This window comes from Grammomys surdaster, unplaced genomic scaffold, assembly GCF_004785775.1.
Source record: "Grammomys surdaster isolate TR1022 unplaced genomic scaffold, NIH_TR_1.0 169, whole genome shotgun sequence".
Taxonomy (NCBI): Eukaryota; Metazoa; Chordata; class Mammalia; order Rodentia; family Muridae; genus Grammomys; species Grammomys surdaster.
Genome location: NW_021604617.1, coordinates 2,380,862 through 2,406,603, shown reverse-complemented (window position 1 = coordinate 2,406,603; position 25,742 = coordinate 2,380,862). Strand labels below are relative to the sequence as shown.

The 25,742-nt window shown below is 44.1% G+C and overlaps 1 protein-coding gene across 1 annotated transcript in view; it reads left to right on the top strand.

Moving 5' to 3' along the window:
• The first annotated feature begins 854 nt into the window (after positions 1-854).
• Positions 855-25,742, top strand: part of Kat2b (lysine acetyltransferase 2B) — a 99,879-nt gene continuing 74,991 nt past the window's right edge. Inside the window, exon 1 of the mRNA XM_028766602.1 lies at positions 855-1,452. Within this exon, the coding sequence (XP_028622435.1) occupies positions 1,204-1,452 (249 nt within the window). The 5' untranslated portion in view covers positions 855-1,203. The remainder of the gene's footprint in view (positions 1,453-25,742) is intronic.

Below are 25,742 nucleotides of genomic sequence, written 5' to 3'. Positions count from 1 at the left end.
AAAAAGAGTATTTGCAAGGGAAAGCACATCCCAAAGGCTTTAGTTCAGCAGGAGCTACCAAGCTTGCGAGACAACCAATCACAAACTCACTATGACCGTTGTCGTCCCACATTATGACTATGCTTGCTTTTCAGAATTAGGGCACTTGCCAACGGTGCTGACAGGCAATGCAGTACTTTCCAAGTCATTTTAGGAAGGTTGACCCATGGTGAACAAAGGAAATAACCCCTTCCTGCCATCAGAGACAGGGACAGTAGTTTTGTTTTTGAAGTTTAAGTCAAAATCGGAATCACTTTCCCGGACGCTGTCTTTTTGGTTAACTTGCACGCCGGGGTTTCGCCTTTGAAAACATAATAGACAATAAACCAGCAGCAGACCGTAGCCAACTCGGAGTGAACCTTGCAGGCAGAATCATTTCAAACTTTTTCCACGCATTTAGTTTTCATTTTGCTGACATGTAATGTTCTCTAACCAAGTATTATATATACGTGTGTAAGTATATATGTATATATACACATATACATACATACTACATACATGTACACACAACACACACATATATCTGTATGTGGATATATATGTGTGTGTGATATATGTAATATATATAATATATCCCATTGAGTCGTCTCCCTCTTTGGTCGTATTCGGTTCAAAAACTACCAGGGAAAGAGGATGGAGACGAATTCTTAAAAGAAAAAGTTTAATCCAAAGTCAAAAAAGAAAAAAAAAAGGAACCCTTCTCGCCATAATTTTGGTGAATTAGCAACAAAGAGGAGGATTGGCCGCTGACTGGTACTTCTGGAAAACATTTTTTTTTTCCTCTGGCTCCCGCTAGGGTGGAGGAAGTTGGGTCTCGGCGCGGGAGGGTGTCAGGCCCGGGGACGCCAGCAGCGCAGGGCGGCAGGTGCCTGGGCTGCAGCGGGCAGCCTCGCGGGTCGCGGGTCACCTACGGGCCCTGGCGCTCCAGGCGGGCGGCTAAGCTCGCAGCAGCATGCCGGAGGCCCAGGGGAGCAGAGCGCAGCCAGGGCGCTCGGGCCCGCTAGCGTCCTAGCCGCCCGGGGAGGCGCGGGGGCCTGTGATCGCTGGCGGCCGAGCGCGGCGGGGGCGGGGAGGGCGCAGGGCGGCGGCCGGGGGGGGAGGGTCTCGGCTCCGCCGCCAGAGCCCGCGGGGACCCTGGCGGCTGCCGGTGACAGTCGGGGCGGCATGGCCGAGGCTGGCGGGGCCGGGCCCCCAGCACTGCTGCCCGCGCCCCCGCACGGTTCTCCCCGGACCCTGGCCACTGCCGCCGGGAGCTCTGCTTCCTGCGGGCCAGCGACCGCGGTGGCCGCGGCGGGCACGGCCGAAGGACCGGGAGGAGGCGGCTCGGCCCGGATCGCCGTGAAGAAGGCGCAGCTGCGCTCTGCTCCACGGGCGAAGAAACTGGAGAAACTCGGCGTGTACTCCGCCTGCAAGGTACCGGCTGGGACGAGCACAATCGCGGGGTCACGGGCGGACCCGGACCCCTCCCCTCCCCCACCCCGCTCCCAGCTTCCCGCCGGCACCGCGGAAGTGCTGCATTTGCTGCGCGCGCTCTGCCGCTGCGGCTCGCACAGCGTCTCACTGGGGCAGGGGTAGGGGGTCATCTAGATCTGGCCGCGTCCCTCTTCTAGGAAAGGATGAGTCTTGGCTTCCGAGCGCTGGGGTTACACTGGGGCTTTTTCTGCTCTGTAGGAGCTCGCGCGAGCCCTTTCACAGGGAGCGTAACTGTGCTTGGTGTGGCGGATCAGTCGGGGCTGGGAAGCAGCTTTTTGGGGTTGGGGGCATCTTAGTGTGTCTCCCTGCTCTCGCCCTCCCCACTGAGCCCCGCTAGGAGGAGCTGGGTTGTGGAGTGAGTGCCCAGAAGTGTCCTGGAATCCTGGCGCTCTGCGGGAGCGAAGGGGCGGAGCGCGGGGTGGGAGGTGGGCACTGCCCCAAGCCTGGGTCCTGTGGCGCCTCGCGGCCTCGGCCGTGCGGCGACAGCCCTGTCATTATTGTTATTACTTATTTAGTGAAAGCGGGATCCTGGCTGCTTAGGGTGTAAACAGGGTCTGGCAAGGTGACAGCCCAGGCGGCGAGCGCGTCTGTTCAGTTTGAGGACAGCTTTCTTGCCATTCTTCCTCCCTAAGGGCTTTAGGCACCCCGGGGCATCCAGCTGTAGAGCACGTGTAGGGGTCTCAGCGCCCCAGACTGCAGGGGAGAGCGACTCAGCGCTGTAGACTGTGGCTTTGTTTTGACAGGGTGACAGCAGAAGTGGGCGGGGACTTGGCCTTGTCGGCTCGGGCAGCCTGTGGTTGGGACCGGGGAGAGGCGCACTCACTCACACCTCCAGCGTTGCTTGCTGCTGCAGCTTACTACTGTAAAAGGAGTCACATCCTCAGCGTTCACGTTCTCATTCCTCCGGGGCATTCTGGTTGTAATGTTTACTGGAGCTTCAAGGACCTTGGATAGTCTCAAGCTTGTCCTTTTCTTGTGACCACCTCCTGTTTATCCTTGCAGTCACCCCTGTTTAGGTCGTACACCTGCTGTGCCTTCCTGAGAGGGCTCCAGTGTAGTGCTTTATGCACACTGATGTGGTTTGGAATCGCTAAATGCTGTTGCTAAATCAGGAGGTCTGGGTTGGGGGTCTGAGGATTTACATTTCTAACAAAGCCCCGGGAGATGCGAGTGGCAATTGAGACTACTTTCCGCGAAGCAAGTATTGTACTACTTTTGAATTCTAAAGAGGAGCTGGGAAATACTAAAGTCACGTGGTATATCCTAAGGCGTGCAATTGGGACTGTGTGTCTTAAGAACTGGGAAAGGTCGCCTGGCGGTGGTGGCGCACACCTTTAATCCCAGCACTTGGGAGGCAGAGGCAGGCGGATTTCTGAGTTCGAGGCCAGCGTGGTCTACAGAGTGAGTTCCAGGACAGCCAGGGCTACACAGAGAAACCTTGTCTCAGAAAACAAAACAAAACAAAAAAACAAAACAACAAAAAAAACAGTCCTACCTACAATCAATCCTCCTTAGACAGGACCTCTGATGTAGCATGCAGGGGAGAGTGGGGCAGACAGAACCCAGAGTAAGTTAAAGACGTAATAAACAGGCTTGGCTTTTGCAGCTGCTCTAGGCTCATTCAGAAAGTCCTGCTATGTAGTCCTGCTTTAGGACTTCAGTATTAGCCTGAGTTCCCATCACCAGTACCCACCTCCCTATTGCCTCCGGTCATGTAGTATCTGAAAACGTTCCTGTGGTTGTACACATGCATTCTTTTTTACTTTCTCTAGTTTTTCCTATGAAGTCCAGGATGGCCTTGAACTCCTATCTTCCTAGGATTACAGTTCTGTCACCGTGCTCCTCCCTGGCCTTCCCAAATACTTTGAATTATTCATTAGTGAAACTTCAAGTGTATAACTTGAATATTTCTTGGTCTTATTTTCTGACAAACTCATAGGAAAGAAAAACCTGTTATTCAAGCTCTTTCTTCCTGCTTTTGAGAAACTTTGAAAGTAATGAAGTTTAGTGTGTGTGGTGTTTGTCTGCAGTTGCCAGAGTGTCAGAGTGTGTTCAACTCTTCCACGCACTCCCAGAGCCCTCTCACCAGCCTGAAAGTGTGTGGTCTTATTTCTGATTTATTTGGGTAATGTTATGAGGAATTCTAATTGGGGCCACACATTAAGCCAGGTGCTGGGTTTATGGCACCAGGAGCTGTCTTTGTGCAGATGTTGGAGTATGTGTTCAGATTCTAGGGTAAAGGCAATAACCCAGTTACAGTGGACTCCAGCGAAGCCTTCTTGGGGTGTAGGGCTCAGAGTTGGAGTACTCAGGAGTTGCAGACCCAGTAGGTGGAAGAAGTGTCCTCCTGATTTAGAACTTTTGGCCTGTTGGGGTTAGGTGGGGTAGGGTTTCTAGCTGTAAAGAGAAACTGAAAGCAGTTTTGAAAACTTGGAGCTGGGCCAACCAGAGCTCACTGCCTTTGCTTGGGGCCTGCAGGATTGGGGGAGGGATAAGCGTGGCCTAGTGGGTATCTGGGAATCCAGGACTCCAAACCTGGGAGGGATGTTATCTTAGATTAAAAAAAAGATTAATTTATTAAGTTCACGTGTGTTCGAGTGCATATGAGAGCTCAGATTATTTTCTTTAAGCTGGGCTGATTGGGCTTGATGAGGTTTCTCACATAATCTGTGGCTTTTTTTTTCCCCCACAGCTTGCCTTTGTACTTAAGTTGAGCAAGTCACAAAAGACAGATGGCACTACCTTTGCCAATGACTCTTGGGCCAGTGAGAGGTCAAGGAAGCTAGAGAAAGACAGACAGGTCTGGGAAGACCTAGTTTCCTGGGGGGCCACTGAAAGAAAGCAGAGATCTGGCATTTAGACTTTATGCAGCTGAGGAAAGAGGGAAGAGTCTGAGTGGGACAAACTTGTCTCTCAGGATCCAGCCTAGAGTTCTTTGAACTGTGCGTGGTAAAAGTTGCATCAGAGCCACTTGGCTTCTGTGACACCGCCAGAGTGATAAGGAAAGCTTAGTCTTGACCTTGGTGACTTCCAATCCTTTTGTTTCCCCTTTCCTGGGTCCACATTCAGTCTCTCCTAGCTCAGGGCTTTGTGGACCAGTTCTCTTTCCACCTCAGGTCTTTGCACATTTCCTCTGGGATCTGAAAACTCTCTTCCCTCTTGAAAATTATTTCCCTATCCTGGGGAGGTAGCTTATAACAAGGTCCTCTCAGAGTTCATTATTGATCTCACATGCAAACACACACACACCAAACCCTAACAAAAACCAAAGAAATGCAACATTTGATCTCAGATATCTTTTATTATTATTATTATTATTATTATTATTATTTAGTTTTTCGAGACAGGGTTTCTTTCTCTGTATAGCCCTGGCTGTCCTGGAACTCACTCTGTAGACCAGGCTGGCCTCGAACTCTACGGGGATTAAAGCTGTGTGCCACCACTGCCCGGCTTATTTATTTATTTATTTATTTATTTGGTTTTAAAGGATAGACACATACTTTTTTTAAAAAAAGTTTTTTTTTTTAATATGAGTACACTGCAGCTGTCTTCAGACACACCAGAAGACGGCATCAGAGCCTATTACAGATGGTTGTGAGCCACCATGTGGTTGCTGGGAATTGAACTCAGAACCTCTGGAAGAGCAGTCAATGCTCTTAACCGCTGAGCCATCTTTCCAGCCCCGATCTCAGATATCTTTTCTTTATTTCCCTACCCAACATTTTCATTAGGAGTTACCCAAATGCCTTCTTCTTGCAAATTTAATTGTTATAACAACAATTAAATTTGATTGGTAATCCTATTGGTAGAGAATAAGACCACTACCACAATAATTTTTAAAAAACTGTTTTATTTATTTACATTCCAAATGATGCCTTCCTTCCTGGTTCCCCCTTCAAGAGTTCTTGCCCCTCTTCCCCCCTCTCCTTTGCCTCTGAGAGGGCCTCCCCACTTCAACCCCCACTCCCATCCCTCTTCCCTGGGATATCAAGTTTCTACAGGATTAGGTGCCAGTCAGTCCTCTGCTACATATGTGCCAGGGGCACGGACCAGCCCATATATGCTCTTTGGTTGGTAGTCTAGTCTTTGGGAGCTCCCAGGGGTCTCAGTTAGTTGACATTGTTGTTCTTCCTATGGGATTGCTATCCCCTTCGACTCCTTCTATCCTTCCCCCAACTTTTCTATAAGAAAACTGTAAGTATCTGCATCTGTCTCAGTCAGCTGCTGGTAGAGCCTCTCAGAGGACAGCCATGCTAGGCTCCTGTCTTGCTTGTCCTTATGGGTCTGGGTAACCTCACTTAGAATGAAATTTTCTAGTTCCGTCCATTTGATGTCCTCGTTTTTAATAGCTGAATAATAATCCATTGTGTAAATGAGCCACTTTTTCTATATTCATTTTTCAGTTGAGGGACATCTAGGTTGTTTCCAGCTTCTCGTTATTATGAATAAAGCTGCTATGACCATAGTAGAGCAAGTGTCCTTGTCACTACCACAGTCTTTTTTTTTTTTTTTTTTTGAGACAGGGTTTCTCTGTGTAGTTCTGGCTGTCCTGGAACTCACTCTGTAGACCAGGCTGGCCTCGAACTCAGAAATCCGCCTGCCTCTGCCTCCCAAGTGCTGGGATTAAAGGTCTGCGCCACCACCGCCCCGCACTACCACAGTCTTAAGCCAAATTTGAAGCAAGCTTTGATTAAATACTGGTCAAATCTGTAGGAAAATGGCCATGAATCATATTTTACAGGGACTTTAAAAGGCAAAACTCATAATTCGATGAATTGCCCATCAGATCCAATCAGGGGCAAATATGCAAGCCCACATCCTGATGTTTTATCTGCCTACCTTACTTCTGGCTTATATCCAGTCAGGGGCAAGCATACCTCGTGCCTACATGTGACCCAGTACAGCTGGTGCAGATGGGTCAAACAAACAAAGAACCCATTCTTACCTGCAAACAGAACTCGTAACCTACAAGGTGGATTTTTCTTGTTTTGGTCTCATGTTCCCTCCATGACTCATATCCCGAATCAAATCCTTGACTCTGTGATGACCTGTTTATACTGGGATTTAATAACCACCAGTTTAATGGTACCCAGACAGAAGTTAGTTAGGCATTTAGTTAAGGCATCAATGACGCAAGAGCCAACAGTAATTAGCCGAAGCAGAATGGCCAAAGGTGTGTGATGGCTGACATCAGAGTTACTGTCTTGGTGGAGGCTGGAAATAGATGGAGCCCTAGTCAGTTAGGTCATCTCAGCTCCTTTGCTTTTTTTAATTTTTTTATTTTTTATTTTTTATTTGATTTTTTTTTTTTTTGAGTACAGCAGATAATTTCTAATTATCCTGAGTGGTTTATATAGAAACATCAATTTTCTTTTAAAGCCACACAATAACCTCTTTGTTTTACATAGGGCAGGTTGAGTGTCCTATCATACTGTAGAACTGTTTCAGCTGATGAATCTACCTATTGACAGATTTGAGGCTATTTGGTTTTTAACAGGTACCTTTCCTGGTATTCCAGTGAGCACTATAGGTAGCCATTTTGTCCCCTATGCCAGAGAGTTTCCTTTTGATCTAACATTCCAGCCTGTAGGGGGACAAGGGGTGACATACTCTTTTGTGTAACTACTTCCTGCTGAAACTAGGAAGTCATTATCTGGGCCTAGGAAGGCTGGAATGCTAGTCAAGGTCACAAGGGAATTCAGGCAATGGAGTATTTATCAGAAACATCTGGTTCTCTGACTCCTGAAGAGACAGGGAACAATCCCATCTACTTCACTGGTTCACTGCTGCTGTCAGCAAGTCCAGGGTTCATGAGCAGGTTGTAGTCAGCAGCTGATTCATGGATGGTGTCTGCCAAGTGGGAATCTGCTGGGACAGATATAGACTGGGGACAGAAACTGAAGTTCATTTGGAAATTTCAGGCCCACAGACCTAGTAATCGTGGGAGGAGAAGGAGTCTTATGACCAGGAGAGAGATCCCATCTTCAGTAATAGGCAGGTGAGAAAACTTAGGCTATAATTTTCTGGAGTCCTTTTGACCTGTGGGAGGTGGATTCAAGTCTTATAACTCCCTGAAGCTTACATGATTTTGTTTTCTTAAGTTTACAAAGAGACATAAAAATTTTATATATATTTGCAATAATCTGTATTGAAATCCACGCTGTAGAAAAAGTAGCTTTACCAGCTTATCAGAACTCCATTAATCAACGTTAAAACTTGACCTTTGCAATCTTAGTATAACAGCAGCATAGAAGGGGACAGAAGTCTAAAACATCTTCTATTTTTCATATCCCTTAAATCACTTGATTATGCATTTATGCACCTTAAATCATTTTTTGGACCCTCAGAACTTATTGAAGCTTTCATATCCTAGACCTTTGTATACCTTAGAACATTTTCTTAGATTCTCAGAACTTGCATAGACTTTAAACCTTTTTTGTTCTATCTACTCATTTACTAGAGACAGGAGTCTCTAGTAAATTACTGAGAACAGTTATTGCAAAGCAAGTTCTTTTAAATAAATGAACAGTAAAAAGTTACATCTAAAACCTGCTTTTCCTTTAATATGAAGCCTGTTAGCAAGCCAAACCTGTCTGTCTTCTCTTAACAAAAGATCTGGTAGCTCCAGAAAAAGCTACGCTTGATTTTTGTATAAGAAAGGACCTAAGGTAGACCCTTCTTGGGTTCTTGGGGAAGAACCCTCTTGCCTGCTGCTGTTAAATTGACAAATCTACAGTTAGCCTAGCCATCAATGCCATCAGAGATCTGAGAAGTATAAATTATAGCAGGAAGTATAATCCAAATGGCCTATGTATCAATTAAAATGAAGAGACTTAACCTATTACCTAGATATCCCAGTCTCCTGTGGTCTCCATGGAATGGTTGGGGACAAAGGTCCTAGGACAGCTAAACAAACTTTGCTTGTTTTTGTTTTGTTACTTGCTTTAGGCTTAACCGTGAAAACATAAAGTAGGCTAAATAAGGCTTATTTCTGTAATTTATTACATTGGTATGTAGCTTGATTACAAGCATAGTTCTGAGCACATTGAGGCATTTGATCCTTTATGAGGTAGCTGACCTTTAACTTGCACATCTTAATCATCGTTCACAGTCTACAATAAGTTAGTGGCTTTTATAAGATTAGGATTTTATAGCTTTATCTCTGTTAAGTTTGAACCATAAAGATGTGAACTATTTTAAAAGCTGTTTCTTAAAAGTATCCTGTTTTTTAATTTAAGATTTCTGTAAAAACTCTCCAAAATTTCCTCTTAAAAAAAATTTAAAAATCCCTCAACTGTGTGCTCCAACAATATAAAAAAAAATAAAGTAACTTTTTATTTCTTTTTTTTTTCTTTTTTTTTGGTTTTTCGAGACAGGGTTTTTCTGTGTGTCCCTGGCTGTCGTGGAACTCACTCTGTAGACCAGGCTGGCCTCAAACTCAGAAATCCGCCTGCCTCTGCCTCCCAAGTGCGGGGATTAAAGGCGTGCACCACCACTGCCAGGCGACAAATTCAATTCTAAATGTCTGGGATTCACTTATAATCCTCTGGGCCTTGGGTTACCTCTCTGGCTGCACCGTCAGAAGCATACCCAGCCTGGGAAAAGAAAGATCCCAGCCAGCTCCATGCCCCCTTCATATCTCTAAAAACCAGTACCACCTGGGTGACTTGTTACAAAATTTGGCTGCTAGCACATCCTTACATATGAATCGAGCTACAGCTTTAATACTTATTAAACAAACATTGTTTTTAAATCCTTTCATAAACCCTGTTTTCAGGGCAGACATTATCATATAATACATACTAATTCAAAATGTCTTGGATACCGGTTGTTGCCTCCTTGTTTGGGCCATGCCACCTGGACATCTTTAATTAAGATGTTGGTGAAGTCACATGACAACAGCTTTCTTCAACTCTAGCAAACATGCTATATGGCTACCTAAATTACCTTTGGGTCTAGACAAGGGAGAGCCATGATGCAACTCAAGAGCCATCTATCCAATAAAGAAGAACAGCATAAAATAGCTTAATGTTAGACATACCCAAAAGATATTCCTGCTAACCCGAATCCACTGACTGGAGAGCTCCGAGATAAATTCTGAGCCATAAAAAAAGCAGTTATGGTAGTCGTGGTGGCTGGCAGCTGAGACAATAAAAATATCTATTTCTGTCTCATGTCCATGTTTGCAACAAAACTTACAGATCCACCAGAAAACAAACAAAACTTCCCAAAAAGAAAGATAAAACCTTCCAGTAACAGACAGAACTTTCTAGTTAACCAGAACCTGGTAAATGGATGGTCTTGCTATTTACCCTACATGGGAGAATATTAGGTCCCATTGAACAAGAACCTACCATGTCTTAGATTGGGATCTCACAGAACAGACAGAACAGACTGTGACTCACCAGGAGGCCTCCATAGATGGCTACTACCTTTCTTAGCATGGCAGTTCATCCCCACAGTCTATGAACTGAAGGCAACTTCACAGCCTTGGAACATCTCAAGACACGTGCCTCCTGAAGTGGTCTTTTAGCCTCAGAGTTCCCAAGTGAAGATCTGGCTTTAGAATTTGAGTGGGTAGTCTGAATCTTGCTGAGAGCCTCTAGAAAGTGTTAATCCCACTGGCCCAGAATAAGACCACTACTATACTCTTAAGCCAGAATTGAAGTAGCTTTAATTAAATACTGGCCATGTGGATGGACTCTGGCCAGGTCTATACCCTGGTTCCCAGGAAAATGGCCATGAGTCATCTTTTTTTTTTTTCCTCAAGGGCTTAAAAAGGCAACCCCCACAATTCACATTTTCCATCAGGTTCAATCAGGGAGAAGCATATACCCTGACATATTTCCTACCTTCATACTTCTATCCTACATCCAGTCCGGGGCAAGCAGTATATCCTGAAGTGTTTAGTGTATCCAGTGTAGAACTTATTTTTAACTGCCAACAAAACTCTTAACCTGCAAGGTATTTTCTCCTCTTTTGGTCTCACACTATGTGATTTAATTATTTACTGTGATGGGGCTCTCTCTGTAGCCCTGACTACCCTAGAGCTCTCTATATAGACCAGGTTGGCCTTATCCTCACAAAGATCCTCCCCTCTTTGCTTCCTGAGCACTGGGGTTAAGGTTATATACCACCTTGTCTGCCCTTATTTATTTACTTATTTTAATCCAGGCTGATAAGGAGCTCAGACTGATAAGATCCCACAGTCAGGGCTTGAGAAGTGCTGAAATTATAGACTCATCTCACAGTATCATTTTCTACTATGTTTAGAATAACTGACTGGATTCTGTGATGAGGTTATTAACTGAATGAATGAACTGGAGATGAAAGGATGGAGCAAATGACCCACGTCAGCCACCGTGGTCGCTCAACATGGCTGCATCTCAACAACTTTATGAAGAGCTTTTTTTTTTTTTTAATTTTAATTTTTTTGTAGGGCATTTATAGGTACAGATGTTGGTGAGATTGTTTGTGTGGTGTGTGTCTTCATAATTAACAGCACTCTAGAGGATAGACACAGGAAGAGTCTGCCTGATCTTCATAGTGATTTCAAGCCAAGCCTGAGCCACATGGGACCCTACCTCAAGCAAACCAAACGAACAAATTAAAGAAAGCTCAAATGAATGTAATGTGAATAGCTAAAGTTCTTTTAATTAAATATAATACATCTACTATAAGACAGAAGCCACCACTCTGCGTGTGTGTGCGCATGACACATATTGGTCAGTCTTGACTTTTTGAGATTGGTCTCATGTATTTCAGTGGCTCTGCACTCCTGACCTACTTCCACCTCCCTGCACTGGGACTCAGGTCTCCTCCCCCATACCAGGCTGCAACTTTCTATTTAAAGTATCACCCCCTCCCCCTTCTGGGGGCCATTTAGCGCCTCTTCCTGGGGACATATGGCTGTGTCCTGAAGCAGAAGCATTTTCTGTCATGGCCTCTGGGATACCTTTACCAGAGAGAGAGCAGGGGACAGCACTATGCAGTAAAGAATTATCTTGTCAGGAGGCAAAAGCTGAAAATTCTGCTTGGGAGAAACATCATATTCAGAAGTCTCATAAACACCTTAGCAGGGTGCAAAAATAGTTCCTTTCATAGTAATTTGAATAATACTAGGAATCTGAAAACTTTCCTTTGTAAATCATAGGCATATTTGTGTATGAACAGCTCACTGTTTCCCTGCTCTCTCTCCCCCTCTCTGGGGGGGGGGCCCCCCCCCCCAGTTTTTAAGACAAGGTTTCTCTGTGTATTGGAACTCACTCTGTAGATCAGGTTGGCATAGAACTCAGAAATCATCCATCTCTGGCCCCCTCCTCCCTGAGGGGAGGATTAAAGGTGGGATTAAAGGTGTGTACCATCAATGTCCAGCTACTCGCTATTCTTTCTATACTCTGTGTGTGTGTGTGTATGTGTGTGTGTGTATTGCTTGTGCACATGTATACACTAATGTCAGAGAAGGACATCCTTCATCTGTCTCTTTCATGCCTTGCCTTATTTCCTTGAGACAGGGATTCTCACTGAATCTGGAGGTAGACTGTCAGCCAGCAAGCCTCTGTGAGCCTGTCTCTACCACCCACAGGCCTAGCTTTCACTTAGGTACCTAGGATTTGTATGTAGGTCTTTATGCCTGCCCAGCAAGGATCTTACTCACTGAGCTATCTCCCAGCCCTATAGACACAGTTTAAAACAGCTTTATTCCCTGTAACTAAAGCAGGTAAGAGGATGTGCACAGTGAGTCTGAGTCATTGCAGATTTACAAACTGGAACCCAATTAAAGGCATACTTTTGGAAATTTGTCAAATTGGCAACATTGTTACAATAAGATACAAAACAGGGATGGAGGTAGATAAAATGCTGTTTAAAAGATTAGTTAGCTGAGTTTGGTGGTCACATGCCTCTGATCTCTGCTTTTAGGAGGTAGAGGCAGGAAAATAAAGAGTTCCAGGCTAGCTTCAGTTACATACCAAGTTTGAGGTTAGCCTGGGCTACTAGAGACCCAATCTGAAAAACAAACACACAAATGGAAAACCAAGACAAGACGTTTCTCTCCTATCCTGGCCTTGGCCAGTGTCAGCCTCAGATGTCCTGTGATCCTTCTGCCTCTGCCTCTTGTCAAGCCCAGTTTAAAAGATTTGTCCTCTGCTGTAAAGCGTACAGCATCCATTTTGAAGGTGGCAACACCTCCAAAGGCTGGTAAGTATCAGGATTTGGCATGCAGACCTAGTGCTATTTGGCAGGTTCAGAACAAAAATGTGGAAAGAAAAAAAATCTATTCTTGTGTTTTCTCAGACATTTTCAAGTTTATAAAAACATCAGATTGTAATTTGTAGTGTTGTACTCCTGAGAAAGTTTATAGGTTTACAGAGCAAAACAGAACAAGATCTTCTGCAGCCTGTTTGGATTTAGGATGAGTGTAGTTGCAAACAACGATGTGTGATGATGATTCAGGTGGTTTTGCTGTTGTTGTTTTGTTTTTGTTTGTTTGCTTTTTTTCTGAGACAAGGTTCCGCTGTGTAGCCCTGGCTGTTCTGGAATTTACTCTGTAGACCAGGCTGGCCTACTCTCCCAGACATCTGTCTGTCTCTGCTTCTCAAGTGCTGGGATTAAAGGCATGTGCCACCAATGCCCAAGGTTTTTATTTTTTTAAGAGAGACATTATGTAGCCCTGGTTAGCCTGTAACTCCTAGGTACTTGCCTACCTGTCCTTTTCCAGGCCCGAGATTACAGACACACAACACCATTTTCTTTTGATTTCATTTTGTTGTAGAGTCTCATGTAGTGGCTTCAAAGTTAGTAAGCAGCTGAGGATGGCTTTGAGTTCTGACTTTCTTGTAACTACTTCAGAATTGTTTGGACCACCACACCTGGTTTCAGGTAGTGCTGTTGATTAAACCCAGAACTTTATGCACCCTATGAAGACACTCCACTAACTTCAGTGCAGCCAGCCCACTCTGTGTCCCATCATGCTGTGACATACCACGTGGGTGATAAACCAATAGTTGGGACCTCTTTCTTAAATGAAAGATCCTGGAGTTAACTGTAATTCTTACTTATTTATTCATCTATTCATCTTATTATTTATTCATCTCCCAAGGCGGAAGCAGCTTTTGTCTTGTTTTATGTTTTTTGTTTGTTTGTTTGTCTTTTTTTTTAGACTGAATCTCTCTCTACATAGCCCTGTCTGTCCTGGAATTTACTATGTAGAGTGTGATGGCCTTGAACTCACAGAAATCCTTCTACCTCTGCATCTTTGGTGCTGGGATTAAAGGTGTATACCACCAAGTCCAGCCTGTTTTATGTTCTCCAAGATTGATTTTTACTACTTAGTCCAGACTGAATTCAAACATGCCCCACTACACTTAATTTCTTTAAATTTATTTTTTACATTTATATGTAACATTTATTATTGTTGTCATCTTTATTATCTATTATTGTATGCATTTTAGTGTGTGTGTGTGTTTTACATTCTGAACTTAGGGAACAACTTGTGTAAATTCTGAGCTAGGGGACAACTTATAGAGTTAGTTCAAGATCACCTTTCCATGGGTTCTGGGGTAGAACTCATCCACACTTTATCTGCTGAGTCTTGGGGGAAAAGAATAATCTTGGTGTTTCACAAAGGTACAAGGTGAAAGTAATTTTACAAGGCAACTTCTTTTTGCAAAACGGGTGTGCCAGAATCCAAATTGGGCTACTGAGTAAAGTCAGTCAAGATGCTGTTTGTCTTTAATCCTTGTTGCAGGGGTAACTGTATCTCATCCTCATGGTGGGATCTTGACTTACCAATCTAACTCTTAGCTAATTTGGCAAAAAGTGGGAAGAGGGAGATTTAGGAAATGGGAGGCCCTTATGGCTAATTACTTTGGATAGAAAAGAAAAGTTTCTCACAGTCCTTTATTTTATTTTTAAAGATATTTGGCAGCCAAGTGTAATGGTGTTTACCTGTAATCTAAGAACTCAGGAAGTTGAGGCAGAGGGAACTCTTTGTTTAGAGCCATCTTGAGCCACTGTATCTGAGTCACAGGTCAGCTAGAATCCTTGCCTCAAACAAACAAATGAACAAACAAGCAAGCAACCTACAGAAACAAAACAAAACAAAACAAAATGTGTTCCCTGATGTCAGTGTTTGGCTGAAGTGAAATCTTTTTTCATTTGGTCCCCCTGGGTGAGAAGATGGCCAGGAAAGTCATTTACTGGTGGAGAATGGACACCTAGAGAGTTCAGAGACTTCTCCAGCTGCTTGACTGCTCTGGAAAGTCGATGCTTACATGGAGTCTCTTTCCTGGGCATCAGTTTACCTCTTCTTATAGACCCTTTTCAAGGTCAGGAGGGTCCCTCCCTCTTCCTCTAAAGGTTCTGGGGAAGATTTCATCCTTCTAGGTACTCTGCTCTTACCTGACCTATCTGAAGAGGTGTGGTCAAAGGCTTTGCCATGCTGTGGATCCTGTACAGGCTATAAACAATCAGTATTCTTTATTATTGGGATAGGGTGAACATGTGTACAGTCCTGAGGGCATTAAAGCTGACAGGCAAGACAAGACTGTTGGCAGAAAGCTGCAGAAGCTGCCAACTTATCAGGAGGGTAAAGAATTGAATGTTTATTTATTTATTTTTAATTTTAAATTTTTTTTTTTGTTTTTTTTTGAGACAGAGTTTCTCTGTGTAGTCCTGGCTGTCCTGGAACTCACTCTGTAGACCAGGCTGGCCTCGAACTCAGAAATCTGCCTGCCTCTGCCTCCCAAGTGCTGAGATTAAAGGCGTGCACCACCATTGCCCAGCTGGAATTGAATGTTTAATTTGGAGGCCCCAGTACCCTAAGCAGTTTCTATGACTGCAGAGTACACCTTGTGTTTCAGCACAAACAAACCCCAAAGCCCCTCCCCGCTTCTCTCATCTGATGTTGCCCAGGTTGGCCTTAATATGTAGCTGAAATCGATCTTGAACTCCTAATCTCCCTTGTTCTGCCTCCAAAGTGCTGGGATTATAGAATTATTGAAAAGAGAAAAGGGCCAGATGTGATAGCACGCACCAGAAATTTTCTGTTAGTTTAAGGCTAGCCTGGTCTATACAAAGAGACCATCGGATCTATATATTGAGATAGTCTCTAAACAAACAAACAAACAAACAAACAAAACTTTACAAATTTATTATGCATACAATATTGTGTTCAAAGCCAGGTGCTAGGTGGCACATGTCTTAAGTCTCAGCACTCAGGAGGCAGAGGCAGGTGAATTTCTTGAGTTTGAGGCCAGCCTGGTCTACAGAGTAATTTCTAGGAATGCCGGGGTACCCAGAGAAAAAAGAAAACAAACAAAATAAACATTATGTTCAAATTATAGGTTACTTGTCCAAAGATTCTTCTCTGTGTGTTTTGCTGTGAACCGAACCCAGGGCCCTGTTAATCTACTACTGAGGTTGAAGGAAAGGGGACCAATGATGTAAGGGAATGTCTCAGCAGGCCCATGCCAAGGCATCTCTTCCCCCTGAGGGACCAGCCACACGAAGGTATAGCATAGAATAGAGTTTATTCGGGGCATGGGGAGGGGAGCCAGGAGGGTAGTAGAGGCAGAGGCAGAGAGAGAGGGAGAAGGGGGGGGGGTGGAGGCCAGCCATTACCACGTGGAGAGAGGAGGAAGGGCAGTGGGGAGGGGCGAGTGGACAGAGAAGCTGGAGGCAAGGGATCATCGGGTCAAGAGAGAGAGGAGGGGGCAGGCAGCCCCTTTTATATAGTGGGCAGGCCTACCTGACTGTTGCCAGGTAACTGTGGGGAGGAGCATACCTGGCTGTTGCCAGGTAACTGTGGAGGTGGAGTTCAGACAGAATACTAACAGAGGTAGTACTCCCTTTAAAAAATTTTTCTCTTTGAGGGCTGGAGAGGTGACTCAGTGGTTAAGAGTTCCTGAGTTCAATTCCCAGCAACCACATGGTGGCTCACAACCATCTAAAATGGGATCTGATGCCCTCTTCTGGTGTGTCTGAAGACAGTTACAGTACACTCATACAAATAAAATAATCAAAAAATTTTTTTTCTTTTAAAGATTTATTTATTGTATGTATACCACAAGTATGTGATACTCTTGGAGGCCAGAAGAGAGTATTGAATCCCTGAAACTGGACTTACAGATGGCAATGATCTTCCTGACTTGGGTGCTAACAACCAAACTCCAATCAGTTGAAGTGTTTCCTTGACACAACAGGAAACACTCATAACTACTGAGCTACTCCTACTTTCTCCTTTACAAAAGACAGGCTCTTACTGTGAAGTCCAAGTGTCTTATTGCCTCTGATTATAGTCACACACTACACTGAAGTCATAATATTGACATAAGAGTACAACTGTATCTGTCCTCAGAGAAAGCTGGATGATCTTTCCAAACCCTCATCAGATGCTGCCTCTTCCCACTCTGGTCATCCTCGTTCTGACTCTATTATCATTAGCTGAGATTATCCTTGCTGTTCCTAAATTCCCATAAAATGGGATCATTTCAGGGCTGGGATGTACCTCGATTGGTAGATTGCTTGCTTATCATGTGCACGAGTCCCCAGCACCTCAAGATCATGTGGGCTTTTGCTCCTAATCCTAGCACTCAGCAAGTTCATCTTCTGTTAGTTTGAGATGAGCTTAGGATACATAATAATACCCTGTCTTTCTCACACACGCATAAAGGAATCATTGATCTGAATACACTGTGCCTGTGTATTCAGCCAGGTTGTCACGTGTTTTATTTTTTAAGATTTGTTTTATTTCATGTGTGTGTTTTTGCTTAAATGTATATACTTCATTTATACAATAAATTTATACAATAAATGAAGTATGTGCAGCTTGAACAGGGAATCAGGTCCCCTGGAACTGGAATTATAGGGACTGTGAGACTCCATGTGGATGCTAGGAACCAAATCTGGGTCCTCTTCAAGAGCACTGAGTGTTCTGACTGTGGACCCATGTGTAGCAATACTTTATAACAGCATGTGCTTTGTTTGTTTGTTTTGAGACACAGTTTCTCTATGCTGCCCTGACTGTCCTGGTACTTGCTATTAGACCAAGCTGGCCTTGAACCCATAGTGATTCTCCTTCCTCTGCCTCCTGTGGGCTGGGATTAAAGTGTTGGGGCACCATCACCCAGCTATAACAACACTTGCTTTTAAGTTTAAAAAAAAAAAGTTAAATTTGCTAGCCATTTCAAAATGAAAGTCAATGCATATGGAAAAAGAGAATTGATTTCATGTTTTTAAATTTTAATTAATTTTCATTTAGTTGTTTGGTCTTGTGTGATGTGGTTTTGTTATGAAGCCCAAAACTTACCTGGGAGTCACAATCGCTCTGGCTCAGCCCAGTAGGTGCTGGGATGACAGATCTGAGTTACTCCTCACCCTTTAGGCTCCTAGACTGGAATTTAATTTGGGTTTTAAAAGAGCAGATGGAAATTTGACATTCAGATGTACTGAGAAGGCCTTGTGAGGCAGGAATATGGACATGAAATCAACCACAACAATGTGGGCAGGAATGGAATGCTGGAAGACAGCTGATAGGCTGGAGGGTAAGAGGGGTGATGTCACAATTAATGGAATGCCAGCTGTAAACTTCCTTCTGTCTGGTGCCATGGTTCCTTGTTCTTGGTGTAGGTCGTGGTGAGTCCTGAAATGGTAACTATCATGTCAAGTCCTGCTGCTCCCAACCCGTGGTTCTGGAAGATGACTAGATTTGTTACCCATTGTCTTGCAGAGGCTATGTAGAACTGGAGGGGTTGGGAGGGTGGCAGCTTTCTTGAAAGGCTGCCAGATTCCAGCACAGAAAGCTAGGGGGCCAACAACACCTCTGTGATTTTGGCCTGCTGGCTGCAGAAAGAGAGCATTCATTTGTACATTCTCCTCAGCTGATGCCAAGCTCCTGGCTGGCCTGTGCTTTTCTCGTGGAAACTCTCTTGACTCAGAGTTCCACAATCTTTCCACCCAGCTCTCTAAGTTTCCACTGGTGGGTTGCTACCACACCAGCCCCATGCTTCAAAACCCCCACAGCTTTTTGTGGTGCACATCTGGGAAACCCAGGCTTTGCCGCTGTACCTTTCTCTCTGGAACCCAGTTGAGTTGCCACATGAAGCAAAACACCACACAAACTTAGTTCAGAAACAATGGTAACCCAATTGCTGGGAGGAACAACTAGAGTCCTAATCTTGTAACCCATATTAAATCTAAATCCTCTGGTGGTGAATCCTGGCTGATCCACCATATAAACCAGGAGACACTAGTAGCTACATCTTGTCCTCACACTATCCTGTCGCAAAAGCCCCTCACTCTCTCCTGCTTCCTCTCTTCCTCTGTCCAACCTGAAGTTCCGCCTACTCATGCAGTGATTGGTCCCTTTATTCATTCAAGGGGAAGGTTCACAAGAAGTCACCTGAGTATGTGACTCTTCCTTCCTGGGAAAGCAGAATTAACATCAAAATACAGGCAGCACCAGGGCCATCCACAACATATATGTATGTATTATATATTATCTATCTTATCTATCATCTATCTATCTATCTATCTATCTATCTATCTATCTATCTATCTATCTATCGCTGTTTGGAGGGTAGAACCCAGGACATCTGGAAGGATAAGGAACTGCTCTCCTCCTGAACTACACCCCTAGATATCAAAAGTTTAAAAACCATTTCATAGCCATGTTCTGAGTCCCATGAAGCAGGGTCTTGGACTTACTTCTTGTAGCATGAAGACATACATACTAGGCACTCAAAAAATAGCTATGGAGTAAAATGATAATTTTATATTCAGAGGCTTTATGAGACTAGAAGAAAGAAAACACTTTTGGGGGGAGGTGAGCTCAGCACAGGGTTTTTCTGTATAATAGCCCTTGCTGTCCTGGAATATTTCTTTGTAGATCAAACTGGCTTTGAACACACAGAGATCCACCCTCTTTTGCCTCTCAAATGTTTGGATTAAAGGTATGTACCACCATGCCTGGCAAGAAAACATTTTTACAGTTGGGGCAGGTAGCTGTAAGAGGTGGCTTACACCGATAATCCTGACAACATAGAACTGAAACAAGGGACTGCACAAAGTCTGAGGCCAACCTGGGCTACATGGTGAGGTCTAGGCCATTTTAGATTGCAGAATGAGACTCTGTGTTGAGACAAAAGAGAAACTGAGGCTCTAAGAGGCTTTGTAGCTATGGATCCAAAGCAAAAGACCTGGCAGGTGGGGCTGAGGCATCTCCTAGTGTGGTTCTCTTCACTCCTGGCTGGCTTTTCTTTCCATTCAAATAGGGTTTCATCATTTAGTTGAGGCTGTTTCTATAATGCATCACAGACTAATGCTGTCTTTCCACCTTTTTGTTTTTGGTTGTTGCTGAGAACAGGGTCTTTTTTGCAGCTTCTGTTGGCCTCAAATTCATTCTTTCTGCTCTGTCATCTGGTCACAGGGTAGAGTCAGTAACAAACCATGGTTTTTCTATTCCCTGGGTTTCTGCTACAGGACCAGGCAAAGAGAGGACAGACTACATTTTCATTCTTCTCAGAACAAATATTGTATGTTTCTACCAGGCAAGGTACCACGGCCCTAGAATCCAATCTAGACTGAGGCAAGAGGATCTCAGGTTTGAGGCAAGCCTAGGCTGCAAAAGAAGAGTTTTTGTCAAAAAGCCAAAACCAACAGCAACAAAAAGATTAATTTCCACAAATGCTGTGTCCTTGTATGTATATGAAAATCATATTTTCATAAAGACACCATAACTGTTTTGAAAGGTATGCCTTTAATCTCAGCACTTAGAGACAGGGGCAGGATCTTCCAGGAGAGTTCCAGGCCAGTCAGAACTACATAGAGAAAGCTAGTTTCAAAAACTCAACCAACCAACCAACCAACCAACCAACCAAAATAAACCTATACAATATAAAAATTGGCTTTCCAGAAAGTTTAAAAGTCTATTACATTAATGAAAGAGAAATGACATCAGTTAGGTATAGAGCTACATTGCATAGCTCTTGTATATATTTTTGTGTATGCAGCTCTTTTAAAGTGACAGTAGGTCGTCTTTATATTTTGTTTAGGAGTCAGCTATTTTATTATCTCCACCACTCCTCTTCTTCCTTTCCTTCCTCTGCCCTCCTCCTCCCTCTACTTTTTGAGACAAGGTCACGTGTGAATCCAGGGAGGGCTCAGACTTTTATGAAGGCAGTGTTGACATTGAGCTTCTGATCCTCCTTACCGCCAAGTCCATGAGCTCTGGCATTGGAGACATAGATCACCATGCACAGTTTTAATCATTTCTAAATCATGAACGTATCGATTTTGGAAAAAAGTGAACTATGTATGTCCTTGGAGTGACTATCACCTAGTCTCTGAAGGAGGCATAGACTCATCTCTTTGGTTGCCTCAGGGTAGTAAATTCTGTTCTTGACCATGGGTCCCAATCCCCATTACGTGCCTTGCTGCAGCACATTTGGGATGCCCTCCCCCCTTGCTGTGCAGGGGATTCCAAGACAGGGCCCAGATCAAGGAATGTCAGTGACCGTTTCAGTGATGGACGGTGGCAGTGCTAATTTGCATCTGCTGTAACAGCCTGGTGTTGAAATGGGCTGGCAGAATGCCAAGGAAGCCAAGGTCAGCATACTTTGAAATAACAAATGAGTCATGCAGCCCAGGATTGCACGTCCCTGCAGGAATGACTACCTGACTCTTCTTCCATCCAAACAGTTCCCCGGCCCAGCATTGATACATGTGTAAAAGAAGCCCCTTGCTAGAGAGACAATAGTGGAGGAAGAGAAATATTAAAATTGAAAATCAAACTTAAAGTCACTTCAGAGAGAACCATCGTGAGTTGTAGAAGACAGTGTTCTGAACTGTCTGAAAGCAAGTAAAGAAAGTGAGGAGGCCCAAACCTCGGGCGGTTAGACCGGAGACCTGGGTTCAAATTCTCAACACGGCACTTTCCATCTGTGCCCTGGGGAGGCTTCTGACTGACCGTTCCCAGACTTGGGCTTCATAGCTGTGCATTGTAGATAGTGACAGCTTTTCCATTCAGTCAACATTGTTACTCGTTACTCAGGCTGCCAGGCATTGATGTAGACACTGGGGGTGTAGTGACAGATGGGTCCTTATTCTTGTAGAGCTTGCTTTCTGGTAGCAGAAACAGATGGCAAAAAAAGAAAATAACAGAATGTGGTAAGTGCCACACAGAAGGAAAACAGAGAAGTTAATGATAGTGCCTGGGGAATCCCTTCCTCTCCTACCCAGCAGGGACTGTGCAGAGAAAACATTTTTCATTCAGTGAGGAGAGAGTATGCTAGGGGTTGAACCCAGGGCCTTAAACAGTCTAAGCAAGCTCTAATCCAAGCATGAGATAGGATACTACTTGTGTAGCTCATACTTGAACTTGTGGCAATCCTCCTGCCTCAGCCTTGCAAGTGCCTGAATTACAGATATGCCTCACCATGCCTGAGTAAGAACATTCTGCAGTCTTCTCTTCTCCTGCTCTTTTCCTTCCTGCCCCACCCCACCCCAAGAAGCTGCTTCCAAACTGACTCTTGAGTTTTGTCCTTTGGTGGTGTAGGCCTCATAACTCTAGCTTTTCCATTAAGAGGATAAGAATGGGGTCACAGAATGAATTTAAGGCCAACCTGGGCACAGTTTAGATCCGATTTCAAAGAAAAACAGTAAACAGAGAGCTGGAGATGTAGCTAAAGAGGTGTAACGATGCTGGGTTCCACATTTAGTAATGCCACCATCAACGGAAAACGACATTACGCAATACGCTTTTACGCAATTCCGCAGTGTTTTTGAGATTCAAACACTTGGCTGCCTTCACCAATACTCACTTTCTTTTTTGGGGAAAGGGGGCAAATTGAGACAGGGTTTCTTGGAACGTGGTCTGGCTTCCAACAGCCTGTGTAGCTAGGATGACCTTGAACTTGTGGCCCTGCTGCCTTTACCTGCTCATCTTCGGGTCTTATGCCGCCCCACCAATTTCTTGTCCCTGCACTTTGAGAAGTAGGTGCACAAGATACTTTCAAGTGCTAGAGCTGAGTTCTGGTATTGGTTTTGGCTCCTTGCTTTTTGCCAGCCACACACCCTTCTCTATCATTTGATTATTCACTTGGCTTTCTTGGGAGTTGTTTGAAAATAAGATGATTTAGACCATAAGTTGTCTTGAAAAGAATTAAATGTTCTCCTTGATGGTTAAGCAAGATTAAAATAAAACTATTTTATTTATATGAGTGTTTTGCTTGCATGTATGTCTGCATCATATGCATGCCTAGTGATCATGGAGGGCAGGAGAGAGTATCAGATCTCTTAGGACTGGAGTTCTAGATGGTTGTGAGTTGCCATGCGGGTGCTGTGAATTGAACCTCTCCGCCATCTTTCTAGCCCCTAGTAGGGATTTTTTTTTTTAAATCCTCTTACTGTGCTGGATATGGTAACTCATACATTTAATCCCCCAAATTGGAAGGCAGCAGGCCAATCTCTGTGAGTTCAAGGCCAGCCTGGTTTATATTTAACTCACAAAAAAAGTTATATTGAACTCACAAAAACAGCTGGGTCATGGTAGCTACTCAAATACCTAACAAGTCTTGAACTCTGTGAATCTCAGTGAACATCTACACAGTTAGAAAGGCCATTCTGAAGGGTTTAGGTTTTCACTATTAATTACATTTTTTGTGGATTTTTACCACAAAGGAAACAAGTAAAAGGAAGAAAGACAGAAAGAAAGGAAGGGAGGAAGAAAAGAGGAAGAGGAGGAGGAAGAAGAGAGGGAGAAGAAGAAGACTACCCAAACAAGTAGAGATTAGAAAACGTCTGCTTTTATATCCTGTTCCACTCTGGTACTATTGTTTGTGTTCCATCTGTCCTCATCGTCTGATAGTTGCTTTTATTGGTTTCTATTCTTTCCTTTAAAAAAAAAATAGCTTGAGACTTTTGAATAGAGCAAGATTTTCATTATTCTTTTTTATTAAAATTTTATTGTTTGTGTTTGTCAGAGGAAGGATTGAGAGTAGGGATGTCTAGGGAGAAGGGAGGAAGCATCCTTCCAACGATGACGGTGTGAAGGAGTCCTTGGCAGCAAAACTACAGAAGGTATAAGTCTGAGATTCAGACGGTGGTGCTTGAGGCATTGGGACAAAATGTCACTGAGCCTTAGAAGTTGGAGAAGGACCATGGGAGGCAGGGCTAGGGCAGTTGAAAGGGGGCTGTTGGTGCTGAAGACAAATCCTGCCATAGAGCTCTAGGCAGAAAGCCAGTGTAGGCAGTTGGGAATGTGGGCTGGAAGATCTGTTTCACAGGTTGGGCTGGTTATGTGGCTTTCTTGAGAATGTGAGCTTCCGAAGCAACCACAGAGGATGCTTGAGTCTGCTCATCCCATCTCCCTGGTGCCTAAACATCAGGTGGAGGAGGGAGATAGTCCACCAGTCTATCTTTATAGACTCTATGTCTAATACAGCTTATAAAAAGGTTATATATAATACAGCTTAGATGTACAGTGACTGATAGTGACTGGGTGCTAGCCAAACTAGTTGGGTGAGGCTAGAATTGAAAACTCAGCTGGATGCTTCAGCATCTTCACAGATAAAAGCTGTGTGTGTGTGTGTGTGTGTGTAACTGAAAAATCCCATTGAAAACCAGCACATTTGGATTAGTTTCCATTCAGGGTCCTAAGGCAGGAGGATTGCTGGGTAAATTCTAGGCCAGACTGGGATACAATATGACCCTGTGTCAAATCCCCCCCACCCCCCCCCCCCCCAAAAAAAAAAAAATTCCAGTTGAGAGGTTGAGGCAGGAGGATCACAGGTTTGAGGCTAGTCTGGCTACATAGTGAGATCCTGTGTATATGTTAGTGTGTGTGTGTCGGGGGGGGGGGGCACTGTCTCTGATTCCATCTCCAGCATGCTGGCCACAGCTATGTGAACACACATTCATGATTAAGACAGCCATGTCATATCCAGAATGTTTCACACCCTCATCTCCATCTTCTGACTCTTAGCAACCATCCCACCACCATCTTTTCCATGTTGTTCTTTGAGCCTTGGAGGAGGTGAGTTAGATGTCTGACTTAGGACTGAACACCCAACAGTTATATATCCAGACTACTTTTTTTTTTTTTTTTAACCAGTTATCAGATTCTGCGTTAACTGTCATCTTCTGCAGAAAGAAGTTTCTCTGACTTCGGCTAAGAACAGAACTGATCTGTGGGTACAAACATAATATTAAGGATGTGACTTGGCTTCATATCCACTTAGAGAAACATTAGGAGCATTGATCTCTCCTTGGTTATGCCACTGTTAAATCAGGAAGGAGACTGGGCTTATAGATCATACCTGTAATTGAGCAGTTGGGTGGCTAGGCCAAGAAGAGCAGCACAAATGTGAAGTCAGCTTTGGCTACAGTGAGTCCCTGTCTCACTATAAAAAGGAAAAAAAGAAAAGTGGGAGAAGAGAAGGAAGAGGAGGAAGAGATGGTTTTCTGGGCTTAATGATGTCGCTTACTGACTAGCAAAGCTTGAGGCTTGTTCTGGTACCTAGGGAGGAGAGAGTTGGGATGAATATATGACCACAGTGCTCCATATATGGATGTCAATTGTCAACAGATTTTTAAAAATGTGACTTGAACTTTTCTACATGGGGGTCAGTGAAAGGGCTTGACTCAGAAAGAGAAGACCTCAAAGTTATCCACTGACTTCTACAAATGCGCTGTGGCATGCCATATTTTACCCTTCCCCCCACCCTCACCCCAGCCATCTTCTCTTGTTTCTCTTGCCCTTGCTGGCCTGAAATTTGCTAGTTAGACCTGGCTGGCTTTGAATGGACATGTGATCTTACAGAGATCCTCCCATCTCTGCCTCTTGCATGCTAGGAATACAAGCATGTGCTTGCAAGCTGGGCAATACATAAAATTTAAAAACTTCCACAGGGGGAAAAAAAAGAAAGAAAAAAAGTTGTTCTTACTAGGAAATTGTTTGTGTTAGAGGTACTTGGGGTTAAACTCAAGGTTCCATCTATGTTAGACAAGCTTTCTACCTCTAGGCAGTAGCCACAGTATAGAGATTTTTTTCTTTTTTTATTTCTATTTTTTTAAATTTTATTAGCTGGGCGGTGGCGGTGCACACCTTTAATCCCAGCGCTTGGGAGGCAGAGGCAGGCGGATTTCTGAGTTCGAGAGTTCGAGGCCAGCCTGGTCTGCAGAGTGAGTTCCAGGACAGCCAGGACTACACAGAGAAACCCTGTCTTGAAAAA